Source organism: Lissotriton vulgaris, chromosome 12 (genome assembly GCF_964263255.1).
Source record: "Lissotriton vulgaris chromosome 12, aLisVul1.2, whole genome shotgun sequence".
Lineage (NCBI taxonomy): Eukaryota > Metazoa > Chordata > Amphibia > Caudata > Salamandridae > Lissotriton > Lissotriton vulgaris.
This window is the reverse complement of record NC_141700.1, coordinates 508,016,384-508,033,953: the sequence shown is the minus strand read 5'-3', so window position 1 is coordinate 508,033,953 and position 17,570 is coordinate 508,016,384. Positions and strand designations below refer to the sequence as shown.

The 17,570-nt window shown below is 46.1% G+C and overlaps 1 protein-coding gene across 1 annotated transcript in view; it reads right to left on the bottom strand.

The window, feature by feature from the left end:
* GLG1 (golgi glycoprotein 1) overlaps window positions 1-17,570 on the bottom strand; it is a 792,605-nt gene that overhangs the window by 80,858 nt on the left and 694,177 nt on the right. Inside the window, exon 22 of the mRNA XM_086945268.1 lies at window positions 10,788-10,889. Coding sequence (XP_086801394.1) covers window positions 10,788-10,889 — 102 coding nt within the window. The remainder of the gene's footprint in view (window positions 1-10,787; window positions 10,890-17,570) is intronic.

Sequence of the window (17,570 nt, the reverse complement as noted above, 5' to 3'; positions counted from 1 at the left end):
GGAGTGATAAAGGTTTTAAGTGGAGTGATCTCAGATATAAGGAAACCTATATCTGTTGCAAATGGTGTTAGCACCAAGTTACAGAGGCTGCAATGGCAGCTTTAGTCACAGTTTGAGTGGGCTCTCATGGGTGGCATAATACATGCTGCAGCCCATGGGAGACCCTGGGGTACCTGTGCCCTTGGTATATTAGACAATATACTAGGGACTTATCTGGGTAGACCAATATCTAATTGGGAAGGTACTTACCACAGTCAGATTTAGGGAGGAAACAGAGTGACTGAGGTCATGATTAGCAGGATTCCCAGTTAGACTAGTCAGAAAACAGAACACCAGAAAGAAGCATTGGCATAGCCAATGGGTCTCGTTTTAGGGACCATATAAGGGGTTATTAAGGAGATGTTGCCGGTACTTAAAGGTGTTGTTTAAGCACTAACACATTTAATATAGAGTTCGCAATTTTAGTTTTAGACCAGACTAAATAATGAAGTAATACTATTACAAAATGTGCTGCATTATGCTGCGTAATTTGCCTTTTCCTGCCGTATAATTTACTCAATCCTGCTGCATAATTCGGCCCTTTCCTGCCGCTAATACTAGTTTCCCCAAAGGCCCCTGCAGTGAGCCGCTTTCACTGAGCCGCGTAGTGTTGTTGTAATTGCATTTATATAGCACTTACTACCCTTGGCGAGGAAAACCTTTTCGGCAAGTTACGCGTTACTCTGGAACCCAAAAAGTATTAGTTGTACATTAGTATAGGGAAATATTAAATAAATCTGAGGGGTGGACATGTGAGTTTGTTGTTTAGATTGAAAAAGGATATTGGAGGAATATAAGAGGGAATGGTGTGCATTTATATGGCGTTTGCTACTCCCGGTGAGGTGCTGAAGCGCTTTTTAGCGGGTAGCACGCTACTCCGGAACCCAAACAGGATTATGGGAGAATTAGTATAACGAAATATGACATTTATTTGAGCAGTGGACATGTGTGTCTTATTTGGATTGAAAAGGATAGTGGAGGGATAGAAGAGATAAGGGTCACAGCAGTAGGAGGAGGTGTGGGGTGAGTAAAGGGTGTAGGAAGCTGGGTTTCTGTTGCAGTTACCCCCAACTTTTTGCCAGTCTACTGTGAGAAAGTGCCAACTTTGTTGCATTGGTATGCCCCCACTTTTTTCTGAATTACTGATGTGCTTTGACTCAGTGTGCCCTGGGATCCTGCCAACTAGGTGCCCATGGCCTGTGCTCCTTCCCTAAAAGCTGTATTGAAACAAAAACCAATTGACATCTCTGGCCACCTGTCAGCCCCTAGTATATGGTACCCTAGGTACCCAGGGCATGGTGACCAGAGGAGACCCTTAAGGGCTGCAGCATGTGTTGTGCCACCCTTAGGGGCCCTGTACCCGGGCACCCACACACTGCCTTTGCAGGCTGAGTGTCTAAGTGCAGAACTAAACAGAGAGTCGACATAGCACACATCCCTGTGTGCCATGCCCACAAACCCACTGCCCTGGCATACATCAGTCACCCCTCTAGCTGGGTGCTCTATGCCAGTGGTATGGGCACAGGTGCATGAGCCCTGTTCCCATACAGTACCTAGGGCCATTCCTGGGCACTGTAAGTGCAGGGATGCCATTAAGAGTATATGGGGCTGGGAGGTTGTCATTACGAACTCCACAGCACCATAATGGCTACACTGAAGACTGACAAGTTTGATATCAAACTTCTCAGTGCATTAAACCCACACTGATGCCAGTGTGGGATTTAATGTAAAATGCACCACAGAGGGCATCTTAGAGATGCCCCCTAAAACCTAACCTACAATCCAAGTCTGGTCTGAGTGGCTGCCGAGGCTGCCACACAGCAGCCATGTTGCTGGACCCCTGGGTGGAGAGCCCCCCACTCTCCTGGGCCTGCAACAATGCACATCCTCAGCGAGGTGCTAGGTGTCCTCCCCCAGGACGGGCAGGGGGAAGCTTCAAAGGTCTGCCGCCTTTGTGAGGTTCTCCAGGCCACTTGCTGTACTCAGCAACTGGCCCCCACCAGTTCTAACCCCCACTCTGGCGGGAAGACTGGCGGGAAACCTTACGTCAGGAAGGGGGGTGAGCCAGCCTGTGCCAACCCCACCCCTAAGGTGGAAGAGGCGAGGTGAAGCACGACCCCGGGCTCCGGCCATCTTGAAGATGGGGAGCCCTGCCCAATCACCAGCTAGGCTCCTGCCCCCCTCACACAGGAGAGGAACAGGCTAGGGGGTGTACCCACCACAGGACAGGGGCCTATTGGTCCCTGCCCTTGTCCTACCTGTAAAGCCCCTAAATTCATTTTTTAGGGTCACCCTGAACCTTCCTTCCAAAATCCCGATAAGAAAACAAGGAAGAAGATCAAGAAGAAGAAGACCCGCTGGGCAGCTGCTAACAGGACTACACCAACTGACTTGGCCCCAGCCCTACCTTCCTGTTGATCCTGGAACCTGCTCCTGCTAAATCCCAAAAATTGCAAAAAACACAGTTGATGGACAGAATGTAGAACAATGTCATACATTCACCCCAGTACAAGGATCTGGGCCTAAATCCATCGTTTTTTTGCACTCCACACCACCCTGGGTTAGACACTGGCTATATGCAAATCAGCTCTGACCCTGTGCCCCATGGGAACAGTCCAGTCCGAACTACCAAGCCATGTCTTTCCCAGACCGGAATCAAGCATCCAAGGACCGGTTTCTGGCTATCAGCCTTCATTCAGCCTTCCCACAGCCGCGTGGCCAGCTTGCTTGCAGCCATCAATTGGAGGCCCCCTACTCACCATTGGATTGCATTGGGCCTACTCTCTCTGCACCCGGCTGCCACTGTGCCGCTGAGGGTGTAACTACTGTACCCTTCCAACCCTGAGAGACCCCGGAGTCTATGCCCAGAACCTTAACTTTACCAGTCGAGTACTCACCTGGAAATCGATAACTCACTTTCCTTCCATAGGATAACATTGACTGGTTTGACTCGAAAAATCTTCTAAAATCAGCCGAGTAACGAATTTCGAATTACTCACCTGGAATCAGGAGAGGAGCCAGTACTGTACTTTTCAGCCCAGTACTGAACCTCAAAATAATAATAACTATACTTACCCATAACCTTAATTTTCTTCCATAGGAAACCATTGACTGTTTTTCTGTGAAATTTCTTCACATCCAAGACTCAGGTAATATACTGAATAAATTCGATGGCCTACAGTGGTCTCCGGATCTGATGTTCGTAACATTAGATGTGACAGGTTTATACACCTGTATACCCCAACATTTTGGAATAAGAGCACTCTCCGCATTTTTGTCACAAAGTACAGATGATCATGTTGAACATAACGAAATGCTAATCGAAATGACCGAGCTAATACTCTCGAGAATCTTTTTCCTACATGGCGACACCTGGTACCATCAAATTAGGGGCACCGCGATGGGGAGCAAATTTGCTCCTTCATACGCGGGACTCTTTATGGGGTGGTGGGAAAGAGAACACGCTTGGGGCAAATATGCCTCCCCCTCGATGGACATGATCGTCTTCTGGGGGAGGTATATTGACAATATCATAATGCTCTGGAAGGGAAATGAGGTTCCGTTGGCGGATTATTTTGCCTATTTGAATGATAACCCTTATAATGTTCAACTAACCATAAAATCGAGCAACACCCAGATTGAGTTTTTAGATGTACTTTTCTATGTGGAGAACAACACGATACAGAGCAATCTATATCGCAACAGTACATCCTGCAATAGCATACTGCATGCGTCGAGTGCGCACCCTAGCTCCACCATCAATAACATACCGTTTGGGGAAATGGTGCGCATTAGACGAAATTGTAGTACTGAAAAAAACTTTAAAGAACAATTAAAGGAGACTAAAAACAGATTTACAAACAGGGGATACAACGAAAAAATCCTGGAGAAAGCAGAAAAAAGAATACAAACGGTTACCCGAAAAAATACGTTGATCAAGAAAGAAATGGACAATATAAAGATCGAAAAACCAAATATGGCCTTCATTACACAGTACACACAAAACAGTACTGGTGTTTTTAAGGTCCTGAGAAGACATTGGAGTCTACTCACTGAGGTACCCAATTTGAAAAACGACATTAGCGATACCCCTAAAATCACCTTCAGAAGAGGCAAAACTTTACGTAATGTACTATGCCCAAGTTACCCTGTAACTACGAAAACCACTACATGGATACCTACAAAGCCAAAAAGTTTTTTTTACCTGTGGGGGTTGTAACATCTGCCCTCTGGGTAAGAACAAATCCAAGAAATTCAAGTAAAACACCGACTGCGAGTATGAGATAAGGCATTACATCAATTGCAATACAAGCTACGTAATTTATGTGATTGGTTGTGAATGTGAAAAAATGTATGTTGGCAGCACGGTACGACCGTTAAAATTGAGAATTCAGGAACACGTACGTGCTATGAAGAATTATGATTTGAGATATCCCATGACATACCACATGCATGAACACCATAAAGATAATACCACAATATGGGGTCAGGGTATTGACCATGTACCTCCACACCCCAGGGGAAGAGACCGTGAACTCACCCTACGCAAGAGGGAGGCAGCTTGGATATGTCGTTTGAGGTGCTTGGAAAGGGGACACAACACAGAGGATGACATGCACTATTATCTACAATAGACTACTGAATCACGTCTTTGTAAAGTACTGTTAATTCTATACATAGTGGCATTCCTCTTGTAATCATATGTCCAGGTCCTTTTGTGCTTGTCCCCTTTTCTTTGCACATCTCATACTTGCTTTTTGATCATGGGGGGATTATTGTTCACCATTACATTTGAGCCTATGTCCCTATATTTCTTTAGTGACATTTGTACTGTGCTGTTGATTACAACTTACTAGGGGTGTCTGCTCTGCATCATGAAATGAGAACAGCATCAACATGTGTGATTACACAACATGTGATCTCCCCATTTCACATTCTACCTCCATGTATTGCCTAGGATACTCTCTTTTTTGACCATATAACCAGTATGGTTGCCCTAAGTCGTCGTTGTTAGTATATCGGACTAAAATAGTATTATCATAAAACTATGTCACCTTTTGTATCCTTGTTGTCACGTTAACCACAATTTTATAGAAAATATCCGCCCGGAACACTTCCCATATTTTATAACTCGCCCTATATAATACACAGAAGCACTTCTTTAATCGAAGACCTACCTAGTGAACCTTCCAGTTTATCTAAAGAGCTTGACCTCGCCCACCTTCCCTAAGCAAAACCCCATAAAATAGTTTGTAATTCTTTTGTCAAATAGACGCAAAAGTGACCTACCAGATAACGGTGTCGGTTTAAAATTTGATAGCATCAATAAGAATATAATACAATAAATACTAAACATCAAACAATTGCACTAAAAACTAGTCAGTCTCCTTACGACTTGAAGCCCACCTAAATCAAGCCGCTTCGCTATATAAGAAGTGGCATCAAATAAAATATCAAAATAAAAATAAATATTAATAGAATAGGATAAAAGATTTTACAATACTATTTCAAATAAATATATATCTAATGTCGTAATATTTGATAACACATTGCAGGACTATGTCTCACCATCACGTTATGGTAAGAATTTATGTACATAATTATCTGTTTTGAAATACAAAAGGACCATGATAAGATGGCGGCGCCATTTGCCTTGTAGGTAGTGGTAACTAACAGACGGCATATTGTCCGATACACGTGACTTACGTGGCCACCCTCTTAAACCTCATTGCGGGTGGGCCACGCTTTTAGCAATAGAGACGATAGTGCGTCAGGATACCGAGACGCCGACTTGGGGATACCCGGATCGACCCAACAGGTAGTTGCTGCGAGGGTTTATTACTTTGTTGCCATGCGGAATTGCCATGCGAGGGTTTATTACTTTGTTGCCCTGCGGATCTGATAAAATTCAGTCGTTTCAGCATTAGACTTGTTAGTGTGCCATGTGACCGGACAAAACACGGGCCGTTTGTGCACACCTTGTTTCCCTGCACGCTTTACAGAAGAGTTCCCCGACGCAAATTCATTCACATATCTTTTGAGTTCCTTTCTCTGTGTCATAATATAATGGGGGCGGTAACACATGGCTCGCCATATATATCATAAAATATATCTGGAATGTTTGGTAGGACTTTAGTATAGTTAAATGGCTATAGTGTAGATGCTGAGACTATGACATATTCCCCTCTGTGCAAGAGGAGGGATAACTATCGGGTCACTGATGATTGTAACATATACCCTTATAGGCAACTGCCGAAAGGAGATACCAACATGGTTTTCCCAAAGGAATAGGAGGTGGGATTTTTCGACTACGCTGAACGAACTGCGAATACACAAGGTAGGCGCTTTAGAAAAAGTTGTCTGTTGAAAACAGAAGTATGCCCTTAGCTGGGAACACATTTTCGACCTATATGGATAATTAGTATTTTTTATTAATATTTACATACAAGACTTGGGACTAAATTCTCCCCATATTCTCAATGTTTTTGTGACTATAGGTTAAAGCCTTGTTTATCAAATACCAACAGGAAATATAGATCCAAATTCGGGAATCATCTGAAGCACCCAGACCATTGGGCCTTTCGTAGTAGGATAAACAAATATAGACAATCTACTCGTATGAAAAATTACATACATTACCTGGAGGATTAAGTGATTTGCCCATAATCACAAGATGTTAGATCTATGTCAGGACACTTGTCCCACTCCTAAAGTTGCCAGCTCTGGCAGGCCACCCCCCCTTCCTCCCCACTGTATCATGCGGTTATTGCTGTATGTACTCTGGAATAAGGTAGAAAACTAGAGGGAGGTGCTTCATATATTAACCCAAGTTTGCGTAGATACCAAAACTGAGACAAAGTGGAGGGATTTTTAGGCGCTGCCAGTGTGCAACAAACTGCTTGCTAAGAAGCACACAGTGGACAACTGGAGAGCTAGGATTAAGAATCGCATGCCAGGGGACCCCCACTCATAGGACCACCAAGCAGACATTTTAGTTGGAAACGGGGACAGGGTTGAAGCTTGTTTAACAGTTTATGTAACAAACTTGCATTATATTTCCAGTTTAAAAGCAAATTTTGTGGCTGAAAAAGCTTGTCTCAGATTTTACACCCTCAGAGTCGTGTGCTAGTTAAGTCGTTCTAAATACTACCTGGTGGAAACTCGAGTTGACAAGTGGAGATAAGCCATGAATATCAGGTTCAATTACATTTTCATTTAAGTGAAAGCGTATGCAAGGGCTTGAAACAATGTTCAGCTGATGGTGAATGCTTAATACCTGGGCCATGACACATTTGCAGGCTTCCAACACTTTTTGGGTGGGAAAAAAATGTTAAACATTTGGTTCCTGCACTGTATTTAAATGTAATACTGTAACACCAACTGGTTTTTACCTGCCCCTACTCCGTACACAAGAAGTGTCTTTAAAATAGATTTTGCAGATGTGTCAACTTTTTCCTCGAACCTTAACTCTAAGAACACCTACTTCACAACAGGGCTTCGAGATAAGAAAAACAACCCTCGGAGGTAATGTTCACAACAGGAGGGGGTAACTTCACAAATGATGACCAACTCATAGCTTCCTATAATCAGGTAAAATATTGAGGTCTAAATAGAACTCATGAGGCAAGGGTAAATAGTAAAGTGTAGAAATGCTTAAAAATGAATATTTAGCAGTAATTTCCTTGTTCTAGACTTCGAACATCGCTGTACAGATGACCCCCAGGGATTCGCTTTCTGCCAGCAAAGTAAACGGTGCAGGTAAAGGGCGTAAAACAAATCTGGGCCTGTGGCGGGAGCAGGGCGCAGCTTCCCATTCCCAGCCAATTAACCACTTTGGGAGCAGCTGGCACACTCCCGCATGTCTTGCCCTTCGGGTATAATGTGCCCCCAGGGAAGCCCTCTACCTCAGCGAGGGAGACTTGATAACTAAATCGGGCCCATTTTGAGAACCCAAAGGCTTTTTAAAAAGCAAAAGTCATGCGCCTCGAAGGAGCCATGTCCTCGGTGCATGTAGTGGTTTCTAAGAACCCTTAATTTGTGCCTAAACTTGGTAACAGAGAGAACTACCTTTCAAAAGTGTTAAGTTTTAAAGTACATGAGATTGACAGCCCTTTATTTAAACTTCAAGAAGTAAAAACTGCAATGCTGGTTTCCCCAGCGTGACTCGAAACATGCGGAAAAGTACAGACAGCTCATCCGCAGGACTTACTGCAAATGCCACTGTAATAACGAGGAGCCTCTCTGCTGCCACCCCTGGCCTGTACTCGTCATGGCAAGGGGGGCTGCTGCCAGTAAACACAGCAGAGCAGAGCAGAGGGAGCGCGGCGTGTGAGGGGAGACGGGCCAAGCTTTCACTAAGACAGGAGCACGCCCGAGGTTGGCCGGAGTGCGCAGGTAAAGCTGTGCTGTTCTCAAAACACGCCTCCAATGCCAGCTGTGTGATGCCCAAGCAGCCGTAACTAATAAGGCGTAAAAAATATAGCACAGCCATGTTGAAGCTGCGTTCAAATGCACAGGGAAAATTATATGCAAAAAAGAGTGCACCAACCAAACCAAAAATATTTTGGAATGTAAGGGGACACGTACCAGGGGCAGTCACCACAAAGTGAAAAACACGTTTGACAGAGCAGAGGGCCAAAGAGTACCCATTTACCAATAAGATGAAAGGAATTTAGAAAAGCAGACTGAGGGCACATAGACCGCCCAATCTCTACGCGTCCTACATTACTGGAGTCATCTTAGAGGCCTGGGATCGCACCAACCTTACACATAACCTAACCACCTTCCCCTCCTCGCTCACCCAGCTATTCGATAACTCTGACTTTCAGCCGGGCATGGGTGAAGCAGCCTTTGTACGGTGGCGATCCTCGGAATGTCGATCCCTGGGCCATCTTTTTGGTGTTGACGGTATCATATCGTTCAAACAGGTCAAATCGGAGTATGGGATCCCTGAAACTGAACGACTACGATACCTCCAGATTCAACATTGGGCACTACACCCTCAAATTAGGCCGCATGCTTACAGACACCTCTCCACATATGAGAAATGGCTTCTAACTCGCACATCAGATAAAAAAACTCATCTTTGATCTGTATAAAATGCTACTAGCCAGAAACACATGTGCAGTGCCAGCCGTACGTGATGGGAGCGGGACCTGGGTAGGTCACTTAGCAACAAGGAAGTGGTGTACTACAGGGTCCGTCACTCTGCCTAACATACGGGACTGACCGAAACACTAACCAAACTGGCTACCTGTTGGTACTACACCCCTGAGTGCCTCCACCACTCGGACCCCAGACAGAGCGCTGACTGCTGGCAGGGTTGTGGGAATGTAGGCACATTGGTACATCTCCTTTGGGACTGCAAACACATACAAGTGTACTGGACTCGGGTTCTTGACCAGGTAGACAAACACCTAGACACACAGTTGCCACGGTTTCCCGCATACATCCTGCTAGGTCTTCTGAACCCCTTGACGTACCCTCTTAGATCCCGCAGAGGCCGCTTGATTGCAATTGCCTTAGGCTCAGCGATTCAAAACATACTAACCTATTGGCGCACCTCTCAGACTCCTACGTTCCTGGCGTGGTTATATCGATTGTGGCACATTCTAGGGATGGAGAAGTTGACCCTCACGCTAGCCGGGAAAGGCTCCGCAATCGGAGAGCTCGGGCACCCATTCTAGTCTCTTTTAGCCTCTGAATTTTGAGAAGTTACCTGTCCCAGATACTTGCGCCTCCTACGACTGCCCGATCAGCAACCGAAGGTGACCTAAGGCCCCTACTCACATACTGAGACCCAGACAGCTCCCATATTTTGTTTTATCCCGGTGGACGAGGGAAGGGAAGTTAGAATACGTTTTATTTCATGTTCAGGCACTTGATTCATTTGCTCAAGACTTCTTGGCTCTAGTATTTCAGCCACTTGGATCTAGGCTGCCCTTGCTATGCTATATATATATATATCTTGAGATACCAGACATGTTTGTTGATAAATTTTAGTAAAAAGATTTAAACCACAAAAACAGAATGAATCCAATGAAAAGACGCTTTCCGATTAATGAGTTGAGATTTCAAAGTAACAATTGTGTTAGTTTTATCAATTCCTTTTGCCTCAATTTAATTTTGCTATGCCCATACTTCTGTGCGGAGTTGGTGTAGAAGAGTAGAAGCTGGTGACCACTCAGTATTCCACCTGCGGGGACTGGAAGGGAAAACCAATAGAAACTGGTATTATTAACTAATATTTGTATAGTGAATCGCAGTGTTACAAATGCCAGGAATCTATGTGGTGACATTAACATGATGCTAAAACTACCTTGAACAAATCCCAGAATCTTAAGTCCAAGAGTTGCCAAACACTAATATGGTACCAATAACAGGAAGCCAGAGGTAAGGGACAGGCTAGTGCTGCATCAAGAGGATGACAGAAAGAAAAGGCTCCAGCATTAAAAATGAAAAAAGCAGAAGAACTCATTCTTTTAATCCACAACCAAAGCCAAGATCACTTGAGACCCTCATTTGAGGGGCATGGATCACTTCTTGCAAGGTGTTCAACATTTCAGGCACAAACACACTGCATGACTGTCTAGGCCTACTTCCATGGAAAAAGTGGTTGTTTGGAATAAGGAGGCTGCACAAATTATGCCCCAGTGACAGACAATAAATCAGTAACACGATTACTGAAGACATATTACTAGCCAAGACAGACCAACATTTCCGGTTTCTAAAAGACAGACATTCCATACCTCTTCAGAACAGTGCATCTGCAGCTGGGGATCAAGTCTGTAATCAAGGGCAGACTCCTGAATGATGACTCTGATCTGATCTTCACAGTCTGGAGACAGGCGCTATTGTGGAAAGAAAGAGCTCTGAAAGATTGGCAACACATGAGAACCAAACAGCACAGACTAACAAGCAAAAGTGTAGCTAAGAAACAAACAGTCACAATTTAAAGATAGGAATAAGTTAGTTAACTTAAAAAGTAGCGACTCAAGAACCCTTAATAAACAAGTTATTAACCTTTGGTAAATCCTTATCTGGTAGAGACGTTATCGAACTGTAGATTTCTCATCTTAGAATATTCTGCAGGCATAAGACCGGTTTTGCAAATATGAAAGCAGTAATTCTGCGTGCTGGTAGGAGTCGTCGCTCGCCTGGCACCAGAATAGACATGTGAGGTAAGCATAACCATAGCACGCTGAAATCAGTTTTTTGGGGCATTTCAACGTCAGAAGTACAGGGCCACGCTAGGATGCCTGGCTTCACCTTGGGGGTGCCCAGGAGTGGGCACTTCACAGGGAAAAGCCAGGAAGGGTTCCACAGCGGTATGCGTACAAGCGCCTGAGATACCCCTTCGGGGGTCGATTCGGTGCGCTATACAAATACTACTACATTCACATTTACAATGCTGATGGACCAGTGTGCAGATATTAAAAACCTACAAGGGTCATCCGATCCAGAGAAATTAGTTCACAGAACTGGGAAAGTTGGTAAGGAATCTGTGGCTAAATGGGAGTCTAACAGATTTGTCATTACCAAATGTAAGTCACTTGTTCATCTGATCGAGACTTATAGATGCAGATTCCTTACCTTACAGATATCCTAGCAAAACTTCCCCTAAGGTGTGTCTGCAAATAGACTAAGAGCAAGAAGTCTTGGCGGAGTCAACAGGCAAAGTGCATGTCACAATGGACTTCACTATCCAGGAAGTTGTACTTGGTAAACGTGTGCAGAAATGTCCATGTAGCAGCCTTACAGACGCCCAGGACAGGGACTCCGTGAGATATGGCAGTGGTCGCAACCATGGCTCTGACGGAATGAGGACGCAAGCCCCCAGGGGGTTGCTTCTTGGGCAGTGCTTTGCAGATGTTAATCGAGAGCACAACTCATCTTGAAACAGTCTATTTTTGTATACCCCTTCCTTCCTTTGCCCCGATGAGCCCCATGATGAATTGATCATCCACATGGAAATTTTTGGTATGATTGAAGTAGAACGAGAATGCTCTTTTTGGTCCAGGTAGTGGAGTTTCTCCTCTTTGGAAGAGTGAGGCACAGTAAAAATGAAGTCAGCAGCGTGAGGCACATATTCTCAGAGCCAGTTTGTCTGTGAAAAAAGCTGTGAGGAGGGTGCAAAGAGATTGTTTGCAGTTTGCCAGCTCTACTGCTGGATGTTATGGCCACTAGCAAAACAGTTTTAAAGGGCAGAAAGCATAGAGCGCAACTGTGCAGAGGATTGAAGGACAAGCCCATCTAGGTCAAGACTAGGTTCAAGTTCCATTGGGGCATTATTAAGAGATTTGGAGAAAACCTATGTTGTAGTCCTTTCAGAAACAGAGTAACAGGGGACCTATATAGGGAGGGCTGATCCAGCAACCGCAACAACGCTGATATGGCTGAAAGATACCCTTTAACTGTGCCCAAAGCAAAGCCTGGACAGCCAACCTAGAGAACAAATCAAATCTCAGATACAGGTGCAGAAAGGGGATCAACATTTGTGGTGGGACTCCAAGCCACAAATTGGTCTGCACAATTGTCATATACTGTCCTGATTGATTGAGGGACTTTGTGCAAGAAGGCAGCTCATGTGCAGATGTAGGACCCAGCCCTGTTGCTGTGACAGGAGATCCTCCCGAAGGGGCAGCCTGATTGGAGGAACGATGCTTATGAGTTCAGGATACCATACTCTCTGTGCCCAATTTGAACTCACAAGAAGGACATGGGCCCTGTTGTTCCTGTTTATTATTTAGACCTCTGGGCAGAAGGGATATCAGTGGAAAGGTGTACAGGAGGTATGAGCTCCAGTTGAGACTAAAAGTGCCTCCAAGTGAGAGTCGCTTTGGAAACTCCAGCACGTGGAAGTTATGACATTGCGTGTTCCCTGCAGTCATGAATAGATCTAACCAAGGTTCTCCCAATCTCTGAAGACACCGTGCGTCACTTCTGGATGGAGATGCTATTTGTGATCAGTTAGGCATCCTGTGCTGAGTTTGTATGCTCTGGTGTTCAGAGGACTCATGAGATGTTGAACCACCAGGAATATGTCCTGACATTATAGCCATGTTCAGAGACGCAGGCCCTCAGGATTCAGAGTTCAGGGTTCACAGCCTCACCCGCACTCTTTGCTGCAATGCCCACATGGCAGGGGTGTTGGCCGTGAACATCTGTATCAGCCTTTCATTGATGGAAGAAAGGCTTTCAATAGACAGGCGAATCACTCAACTCCAACAAGTTGATGTGAAGCAGAGACTGCTGGATACCACTCTTCTGATCACCACCTCTCCCACATGGCCGTTCCAACACGGGATAACACATCTGTCACTACAGTCCGCTCTGGGTGGCGAAGTAGAGGTGTCTGTAGCTGACCCAATCACGGTTTGTCAGCCACAACCAAAGATCCTTAGCAGTTCCCTCCGATACAAGGACAAGGCTAGAGACATTCACTTGATGCGGTGTCCACTGGGACTTCAAATCCCACTTGTAGGAATCTGGCTCTGTACATACTATACCAAAGTATACTATACCAAAGTAAGGTATAGTGAGCGCAGAGTCCAGTGCAGAGTCCAGTGGATCCCCAGAGGTTTTACAGAGGCTCAAGTAGATAATACTAATGCTCTCTTTTGAGGCAGCTGGGTGCAGAGTGCCAACACAGTGTAGGGTGTCCAATACAAATCAATGCCAAATTAAGATTTTGAACAAAGGCTGCAGGCTCGGACCAGGAATCTCGAAGTAAACTGGTGGCTTTGGAGGTAAGGTGGAATGCTGAAGAACGCGGGGACACCAGTGGTGGAGCTCCCCAAGGGACTGTGGGTGCAGAGGTGTCTTTGGAGGTCTGAAAAGCCTTACCAGAGACAGTCAAGGTTGGGGGACCCTTCGTGTTGAGGCTGCAGGAGTCTAGGTGGAGTCCAGGAGAGGTCACACTGGAGTAAACTCGAGCTCAGGACCGCAGGGGAACCTTCTTGGGAAAGGTATGGGTCTTTGACTAGGGCCGGAGGAGTCTAGTGCAGAGGTAGGTCTGGAGGTTTGGTTGTGAGGTTTAGTAGGGCACCGGAGCTCTTGTTTTTTGTTTCTTTCTGGACAGGGCCTTGTCCTCAGACGTTTTGGTCTTTGGGAAAGGCAGGTTGTCTTACCAAAGGGTTTTGTACGTCACTGGGTTCGTAGAAGAATTTGCTTTTTGGAGCAGGTTTCTTTAAGGGGTGTAGACCGGCCGTTAGGGCTCGGGATAAGTCAATGGCACTCTGGAGTCTTCACTGCTGGTACAGCTCTTTGGTCGTTCTTTAGGTGGCCAAGAATCTAAGGCTCAAGGTTCAGGGGTATCCTTATATGCTCAATTTAGGGGTGTTATAGATTCTGGCAGGTAGTAGCCAAGGGCTACTTACCTTTAGGGTGACTACAACCTTTATATGTCCCCTCCCTTAAGAGAGGGGGCATACCCCTAATACTGCTCACAACCACTATGGAGTATTTTCAAAGAAAGGGGTAATTTCAGCTTAGGACACCTTAGGGGTGGTCTTGGCTGAAAGGGGACACACCTGCTTACTGATTTTCCGGCCGACTTCGCAGCCAAAAGTGGGGCTTGGTCAGGGGGGTTTGCATCTCCACTAGCTGGAGAGGACCTGGCTAGCATAACAAAGGGCTGGAAGCCTTTGAGGCTCACTGCCCTTGAATGTGGTACCTGCTTGGGGGTAGGTGTAAAGCACCTCCACCCAGAGCAGGCTTTGTTTCTGACCCATGAGAGCACAAGGCTCCCATCACTGGGAGTCAAAAACATGTCTGGAAGTGGCAGGCTGATGCCGACCAGTCCTCGGAGAGGCTTAGTTAATGAATCAAACAATGGCATCAGTGTGGGCTCAATCTGAAAAGTTTGGTACCAAACATCTTGGGATTCGAAGAAGTCATCACAGAGCAGTGCAACTCGTATTTGCAAGTTCCCGGTCCATGTACTCAGTGTGGCTTCCCTATGCACTGATGTCTCAGAATGGACTTGGACACTATAGAGGCATATCTGCTCATGCATTTATGCCCTCACAAGTGGTATAGTGCACCCTGCCTCAGGGTTGTAAGGCCGGCTCTAGTGGGGGCTTACTGATGCCTCTTGCAGTGCTGGCAAGCCAGGCACACAGGGATGTGTGCTAGATTGACTCCACTTTTAGCTGCGCCAAAATTCGCAGGTTGGAGTGGCAGTGTGCATGCATTTGGTGAGGGGTCTCTTTATGTGGCATAATACATGCTGCAGCCCTTAGAGACCCTTTCTGGTCACCATGCCCTCTGGTAACACTGATACTTGTTGCAAGGGACTTATATGTGGGCCAGATGTGTGCCAATTGTGGAAACAAAGTGTGGGAAAGTGGCTCTATATATACTGGATAATAAGGCAGTACAGTGTGTATAGAGTCCACAAACCCCAAAGGTATAACAGAGGTTAAAATCAGGACTGACCTTACTCTCAAAAGTGGTAGCTTGGTCGAGCAGTAAGGCAGTACCAGAGGGCAGTGCAAAGCATTTGTTGTACACACTCAATCAGCAAAAGGTTTCACACCTTCAAAGACTGAACTCCAGGTCAATGGTTTTTATATCCAAAGATATAGTTGCTTTATTTTTAGAACCAACAGGCATAAAAATATACTTTACTAGATATGAGAACTCTCATGTAATTACTTTGCAAGGAAGCAATAACGTTGGTGAGCACAATAGGTACAGGAGTTGCTGAAGGCAACTCAAGTCTAGACACACTTTAGCATTGAGCTCAATGGATTGTTACCTTAAAAGTACAGTTGATTACAGTACAGATTACTTTAGTAGTTCCAGGACTAGATCCTAGATTCAGTCCTGGGGTCTATGCTGAAACCAGATTAGCAAAAACGTTTTAGTTACTGTGGTGAATTTTCATGAATATAAAGCCATTTTAAAAGTTAGAAACTTTTCAATGACATTCTGGCAATGTTATTTAATGGGAGAAAATTCAGGTTGCAGGTAAAGCATAATCGCGTTACTTTTGTAATCCAGTACTGGGCTTCTAGGGCCAGCACTGGGGTCTGAACTTAAAACAAGTAGGTAATTGCGTTTCAGTATTTCGTATGATTTTTAAAGAATATTTTAAGTTTTCAAAAGTAGGCACTTGGAAGAAATCTCATAGAAAAGCAGACAATAGGTTCCTATGGAGAAAATACAGATCACTAGTAAACCCGGTAAGAATTACTTTTGCAGTTCAGTACTGGGCAGCAAGGTACAGTACTGGCTTCTCGCCTGCTTGCAGGTGGGTACTTCAGAATTCGGCTGATTTTATATGAATATTTGCAGTTTTCAAAACTTCACACTTAAAACATTTTCAAAATGGGTCAATGTTATCCAATGGCAGGTAAGTGAGTTACCGGTTTCCAGGTGAGTACTTGGCTGGTGAAGTTAAGGTTCTGGGTATAGACTCAGGGGTCCACCAGGGTCAAGTAAGTACAGTCAGTTTCGCCCCAACAGTGCAGGGCCGGCCAGGTGCAGAGGTAGGTAGGCCCAATGATGGAAAGGGGGCCTTCGGTTGGTGGCTGCTGCCTAGCTGGCCACGCGGCTGTGACAGCTAGGCTTGTGGTCACTTGCTCAGGGCAAGGGGGGGAAGTAGGGTAGGACAAAGGTGGTACAGCCAGCGGCACTCAAGCGTCTGGGTGCAGGGTGCTCTTGAGCTGTCGGGCGCTCAATGTTATCCAATGGGAAAGGTAAAAAAGGAACAAAGGATGCAGGCTCGGGGACGGAGACTCTCCAGGGGCGACCAGCACTTCGAGAGGTAAGTTGGGATCTTGGAGCACAGGTAGGTACCCCAAAGGGAGGCACAGGGGGCTGTAGGGCGCCGGCTGCAGGGGTGTCTTTGGGTGTCGGAAAAGCTTACCCTCGGCTGGTCGCGGTTGGGGTGGCCCCTGGTTCGGAGTCTGCAGGCGTCGGCTGGTTCGTCGAGGAGAGTCTTGGGCACTGGACTTCGGGTCCCAGTCGCCGGGGGGACGTCCTCGTGGTCTTGGTTCGGTTGGGCCCAGCCCGGGCTCGGCGGGTGCAGAGTGGGCTGGCCCAGAGCTTCCTGGTTGGCACCAGGTGGGTTGTTGCATCAGAGCCTCTTCTGATGGGAGTCCCAGTCTTTAAGAGGGTCAAGGCAGGCAGGTCTTCCGGGTCTCCCAAGGTTGCTGTCCGCAGGAGTCGCCGGAATTAGGCAGAAGCAGGTTTCAGGATCAACAGGCCGGTAGAGCTGGGGCCAAGTCAGTTGTTGTCATCCTGTTAGCAGCTGCACGGCGGGTCTTCTTGATCTTTTTGTATCGGGGTTGAGGAAGGAATGTTCAGGGAGCCCCTAAATACTGAATTTGGGGCGTTACAGGTAGGGCAAGGACAGGCACCAATGGGTCCCTGTCCCGGGGTGAGTACACGTCCTAGCCTGCTCCTCTCCTGTGGAAGGTGGGCAGGAGCCTAGCTGGGATTGGGCAGGGCTCCCCATCTACAAGATGGCCGTAGCCCGGGGTCGTGCTTCACCTCGTCTACCTATCTAAGGGGTGGGGTTGGCA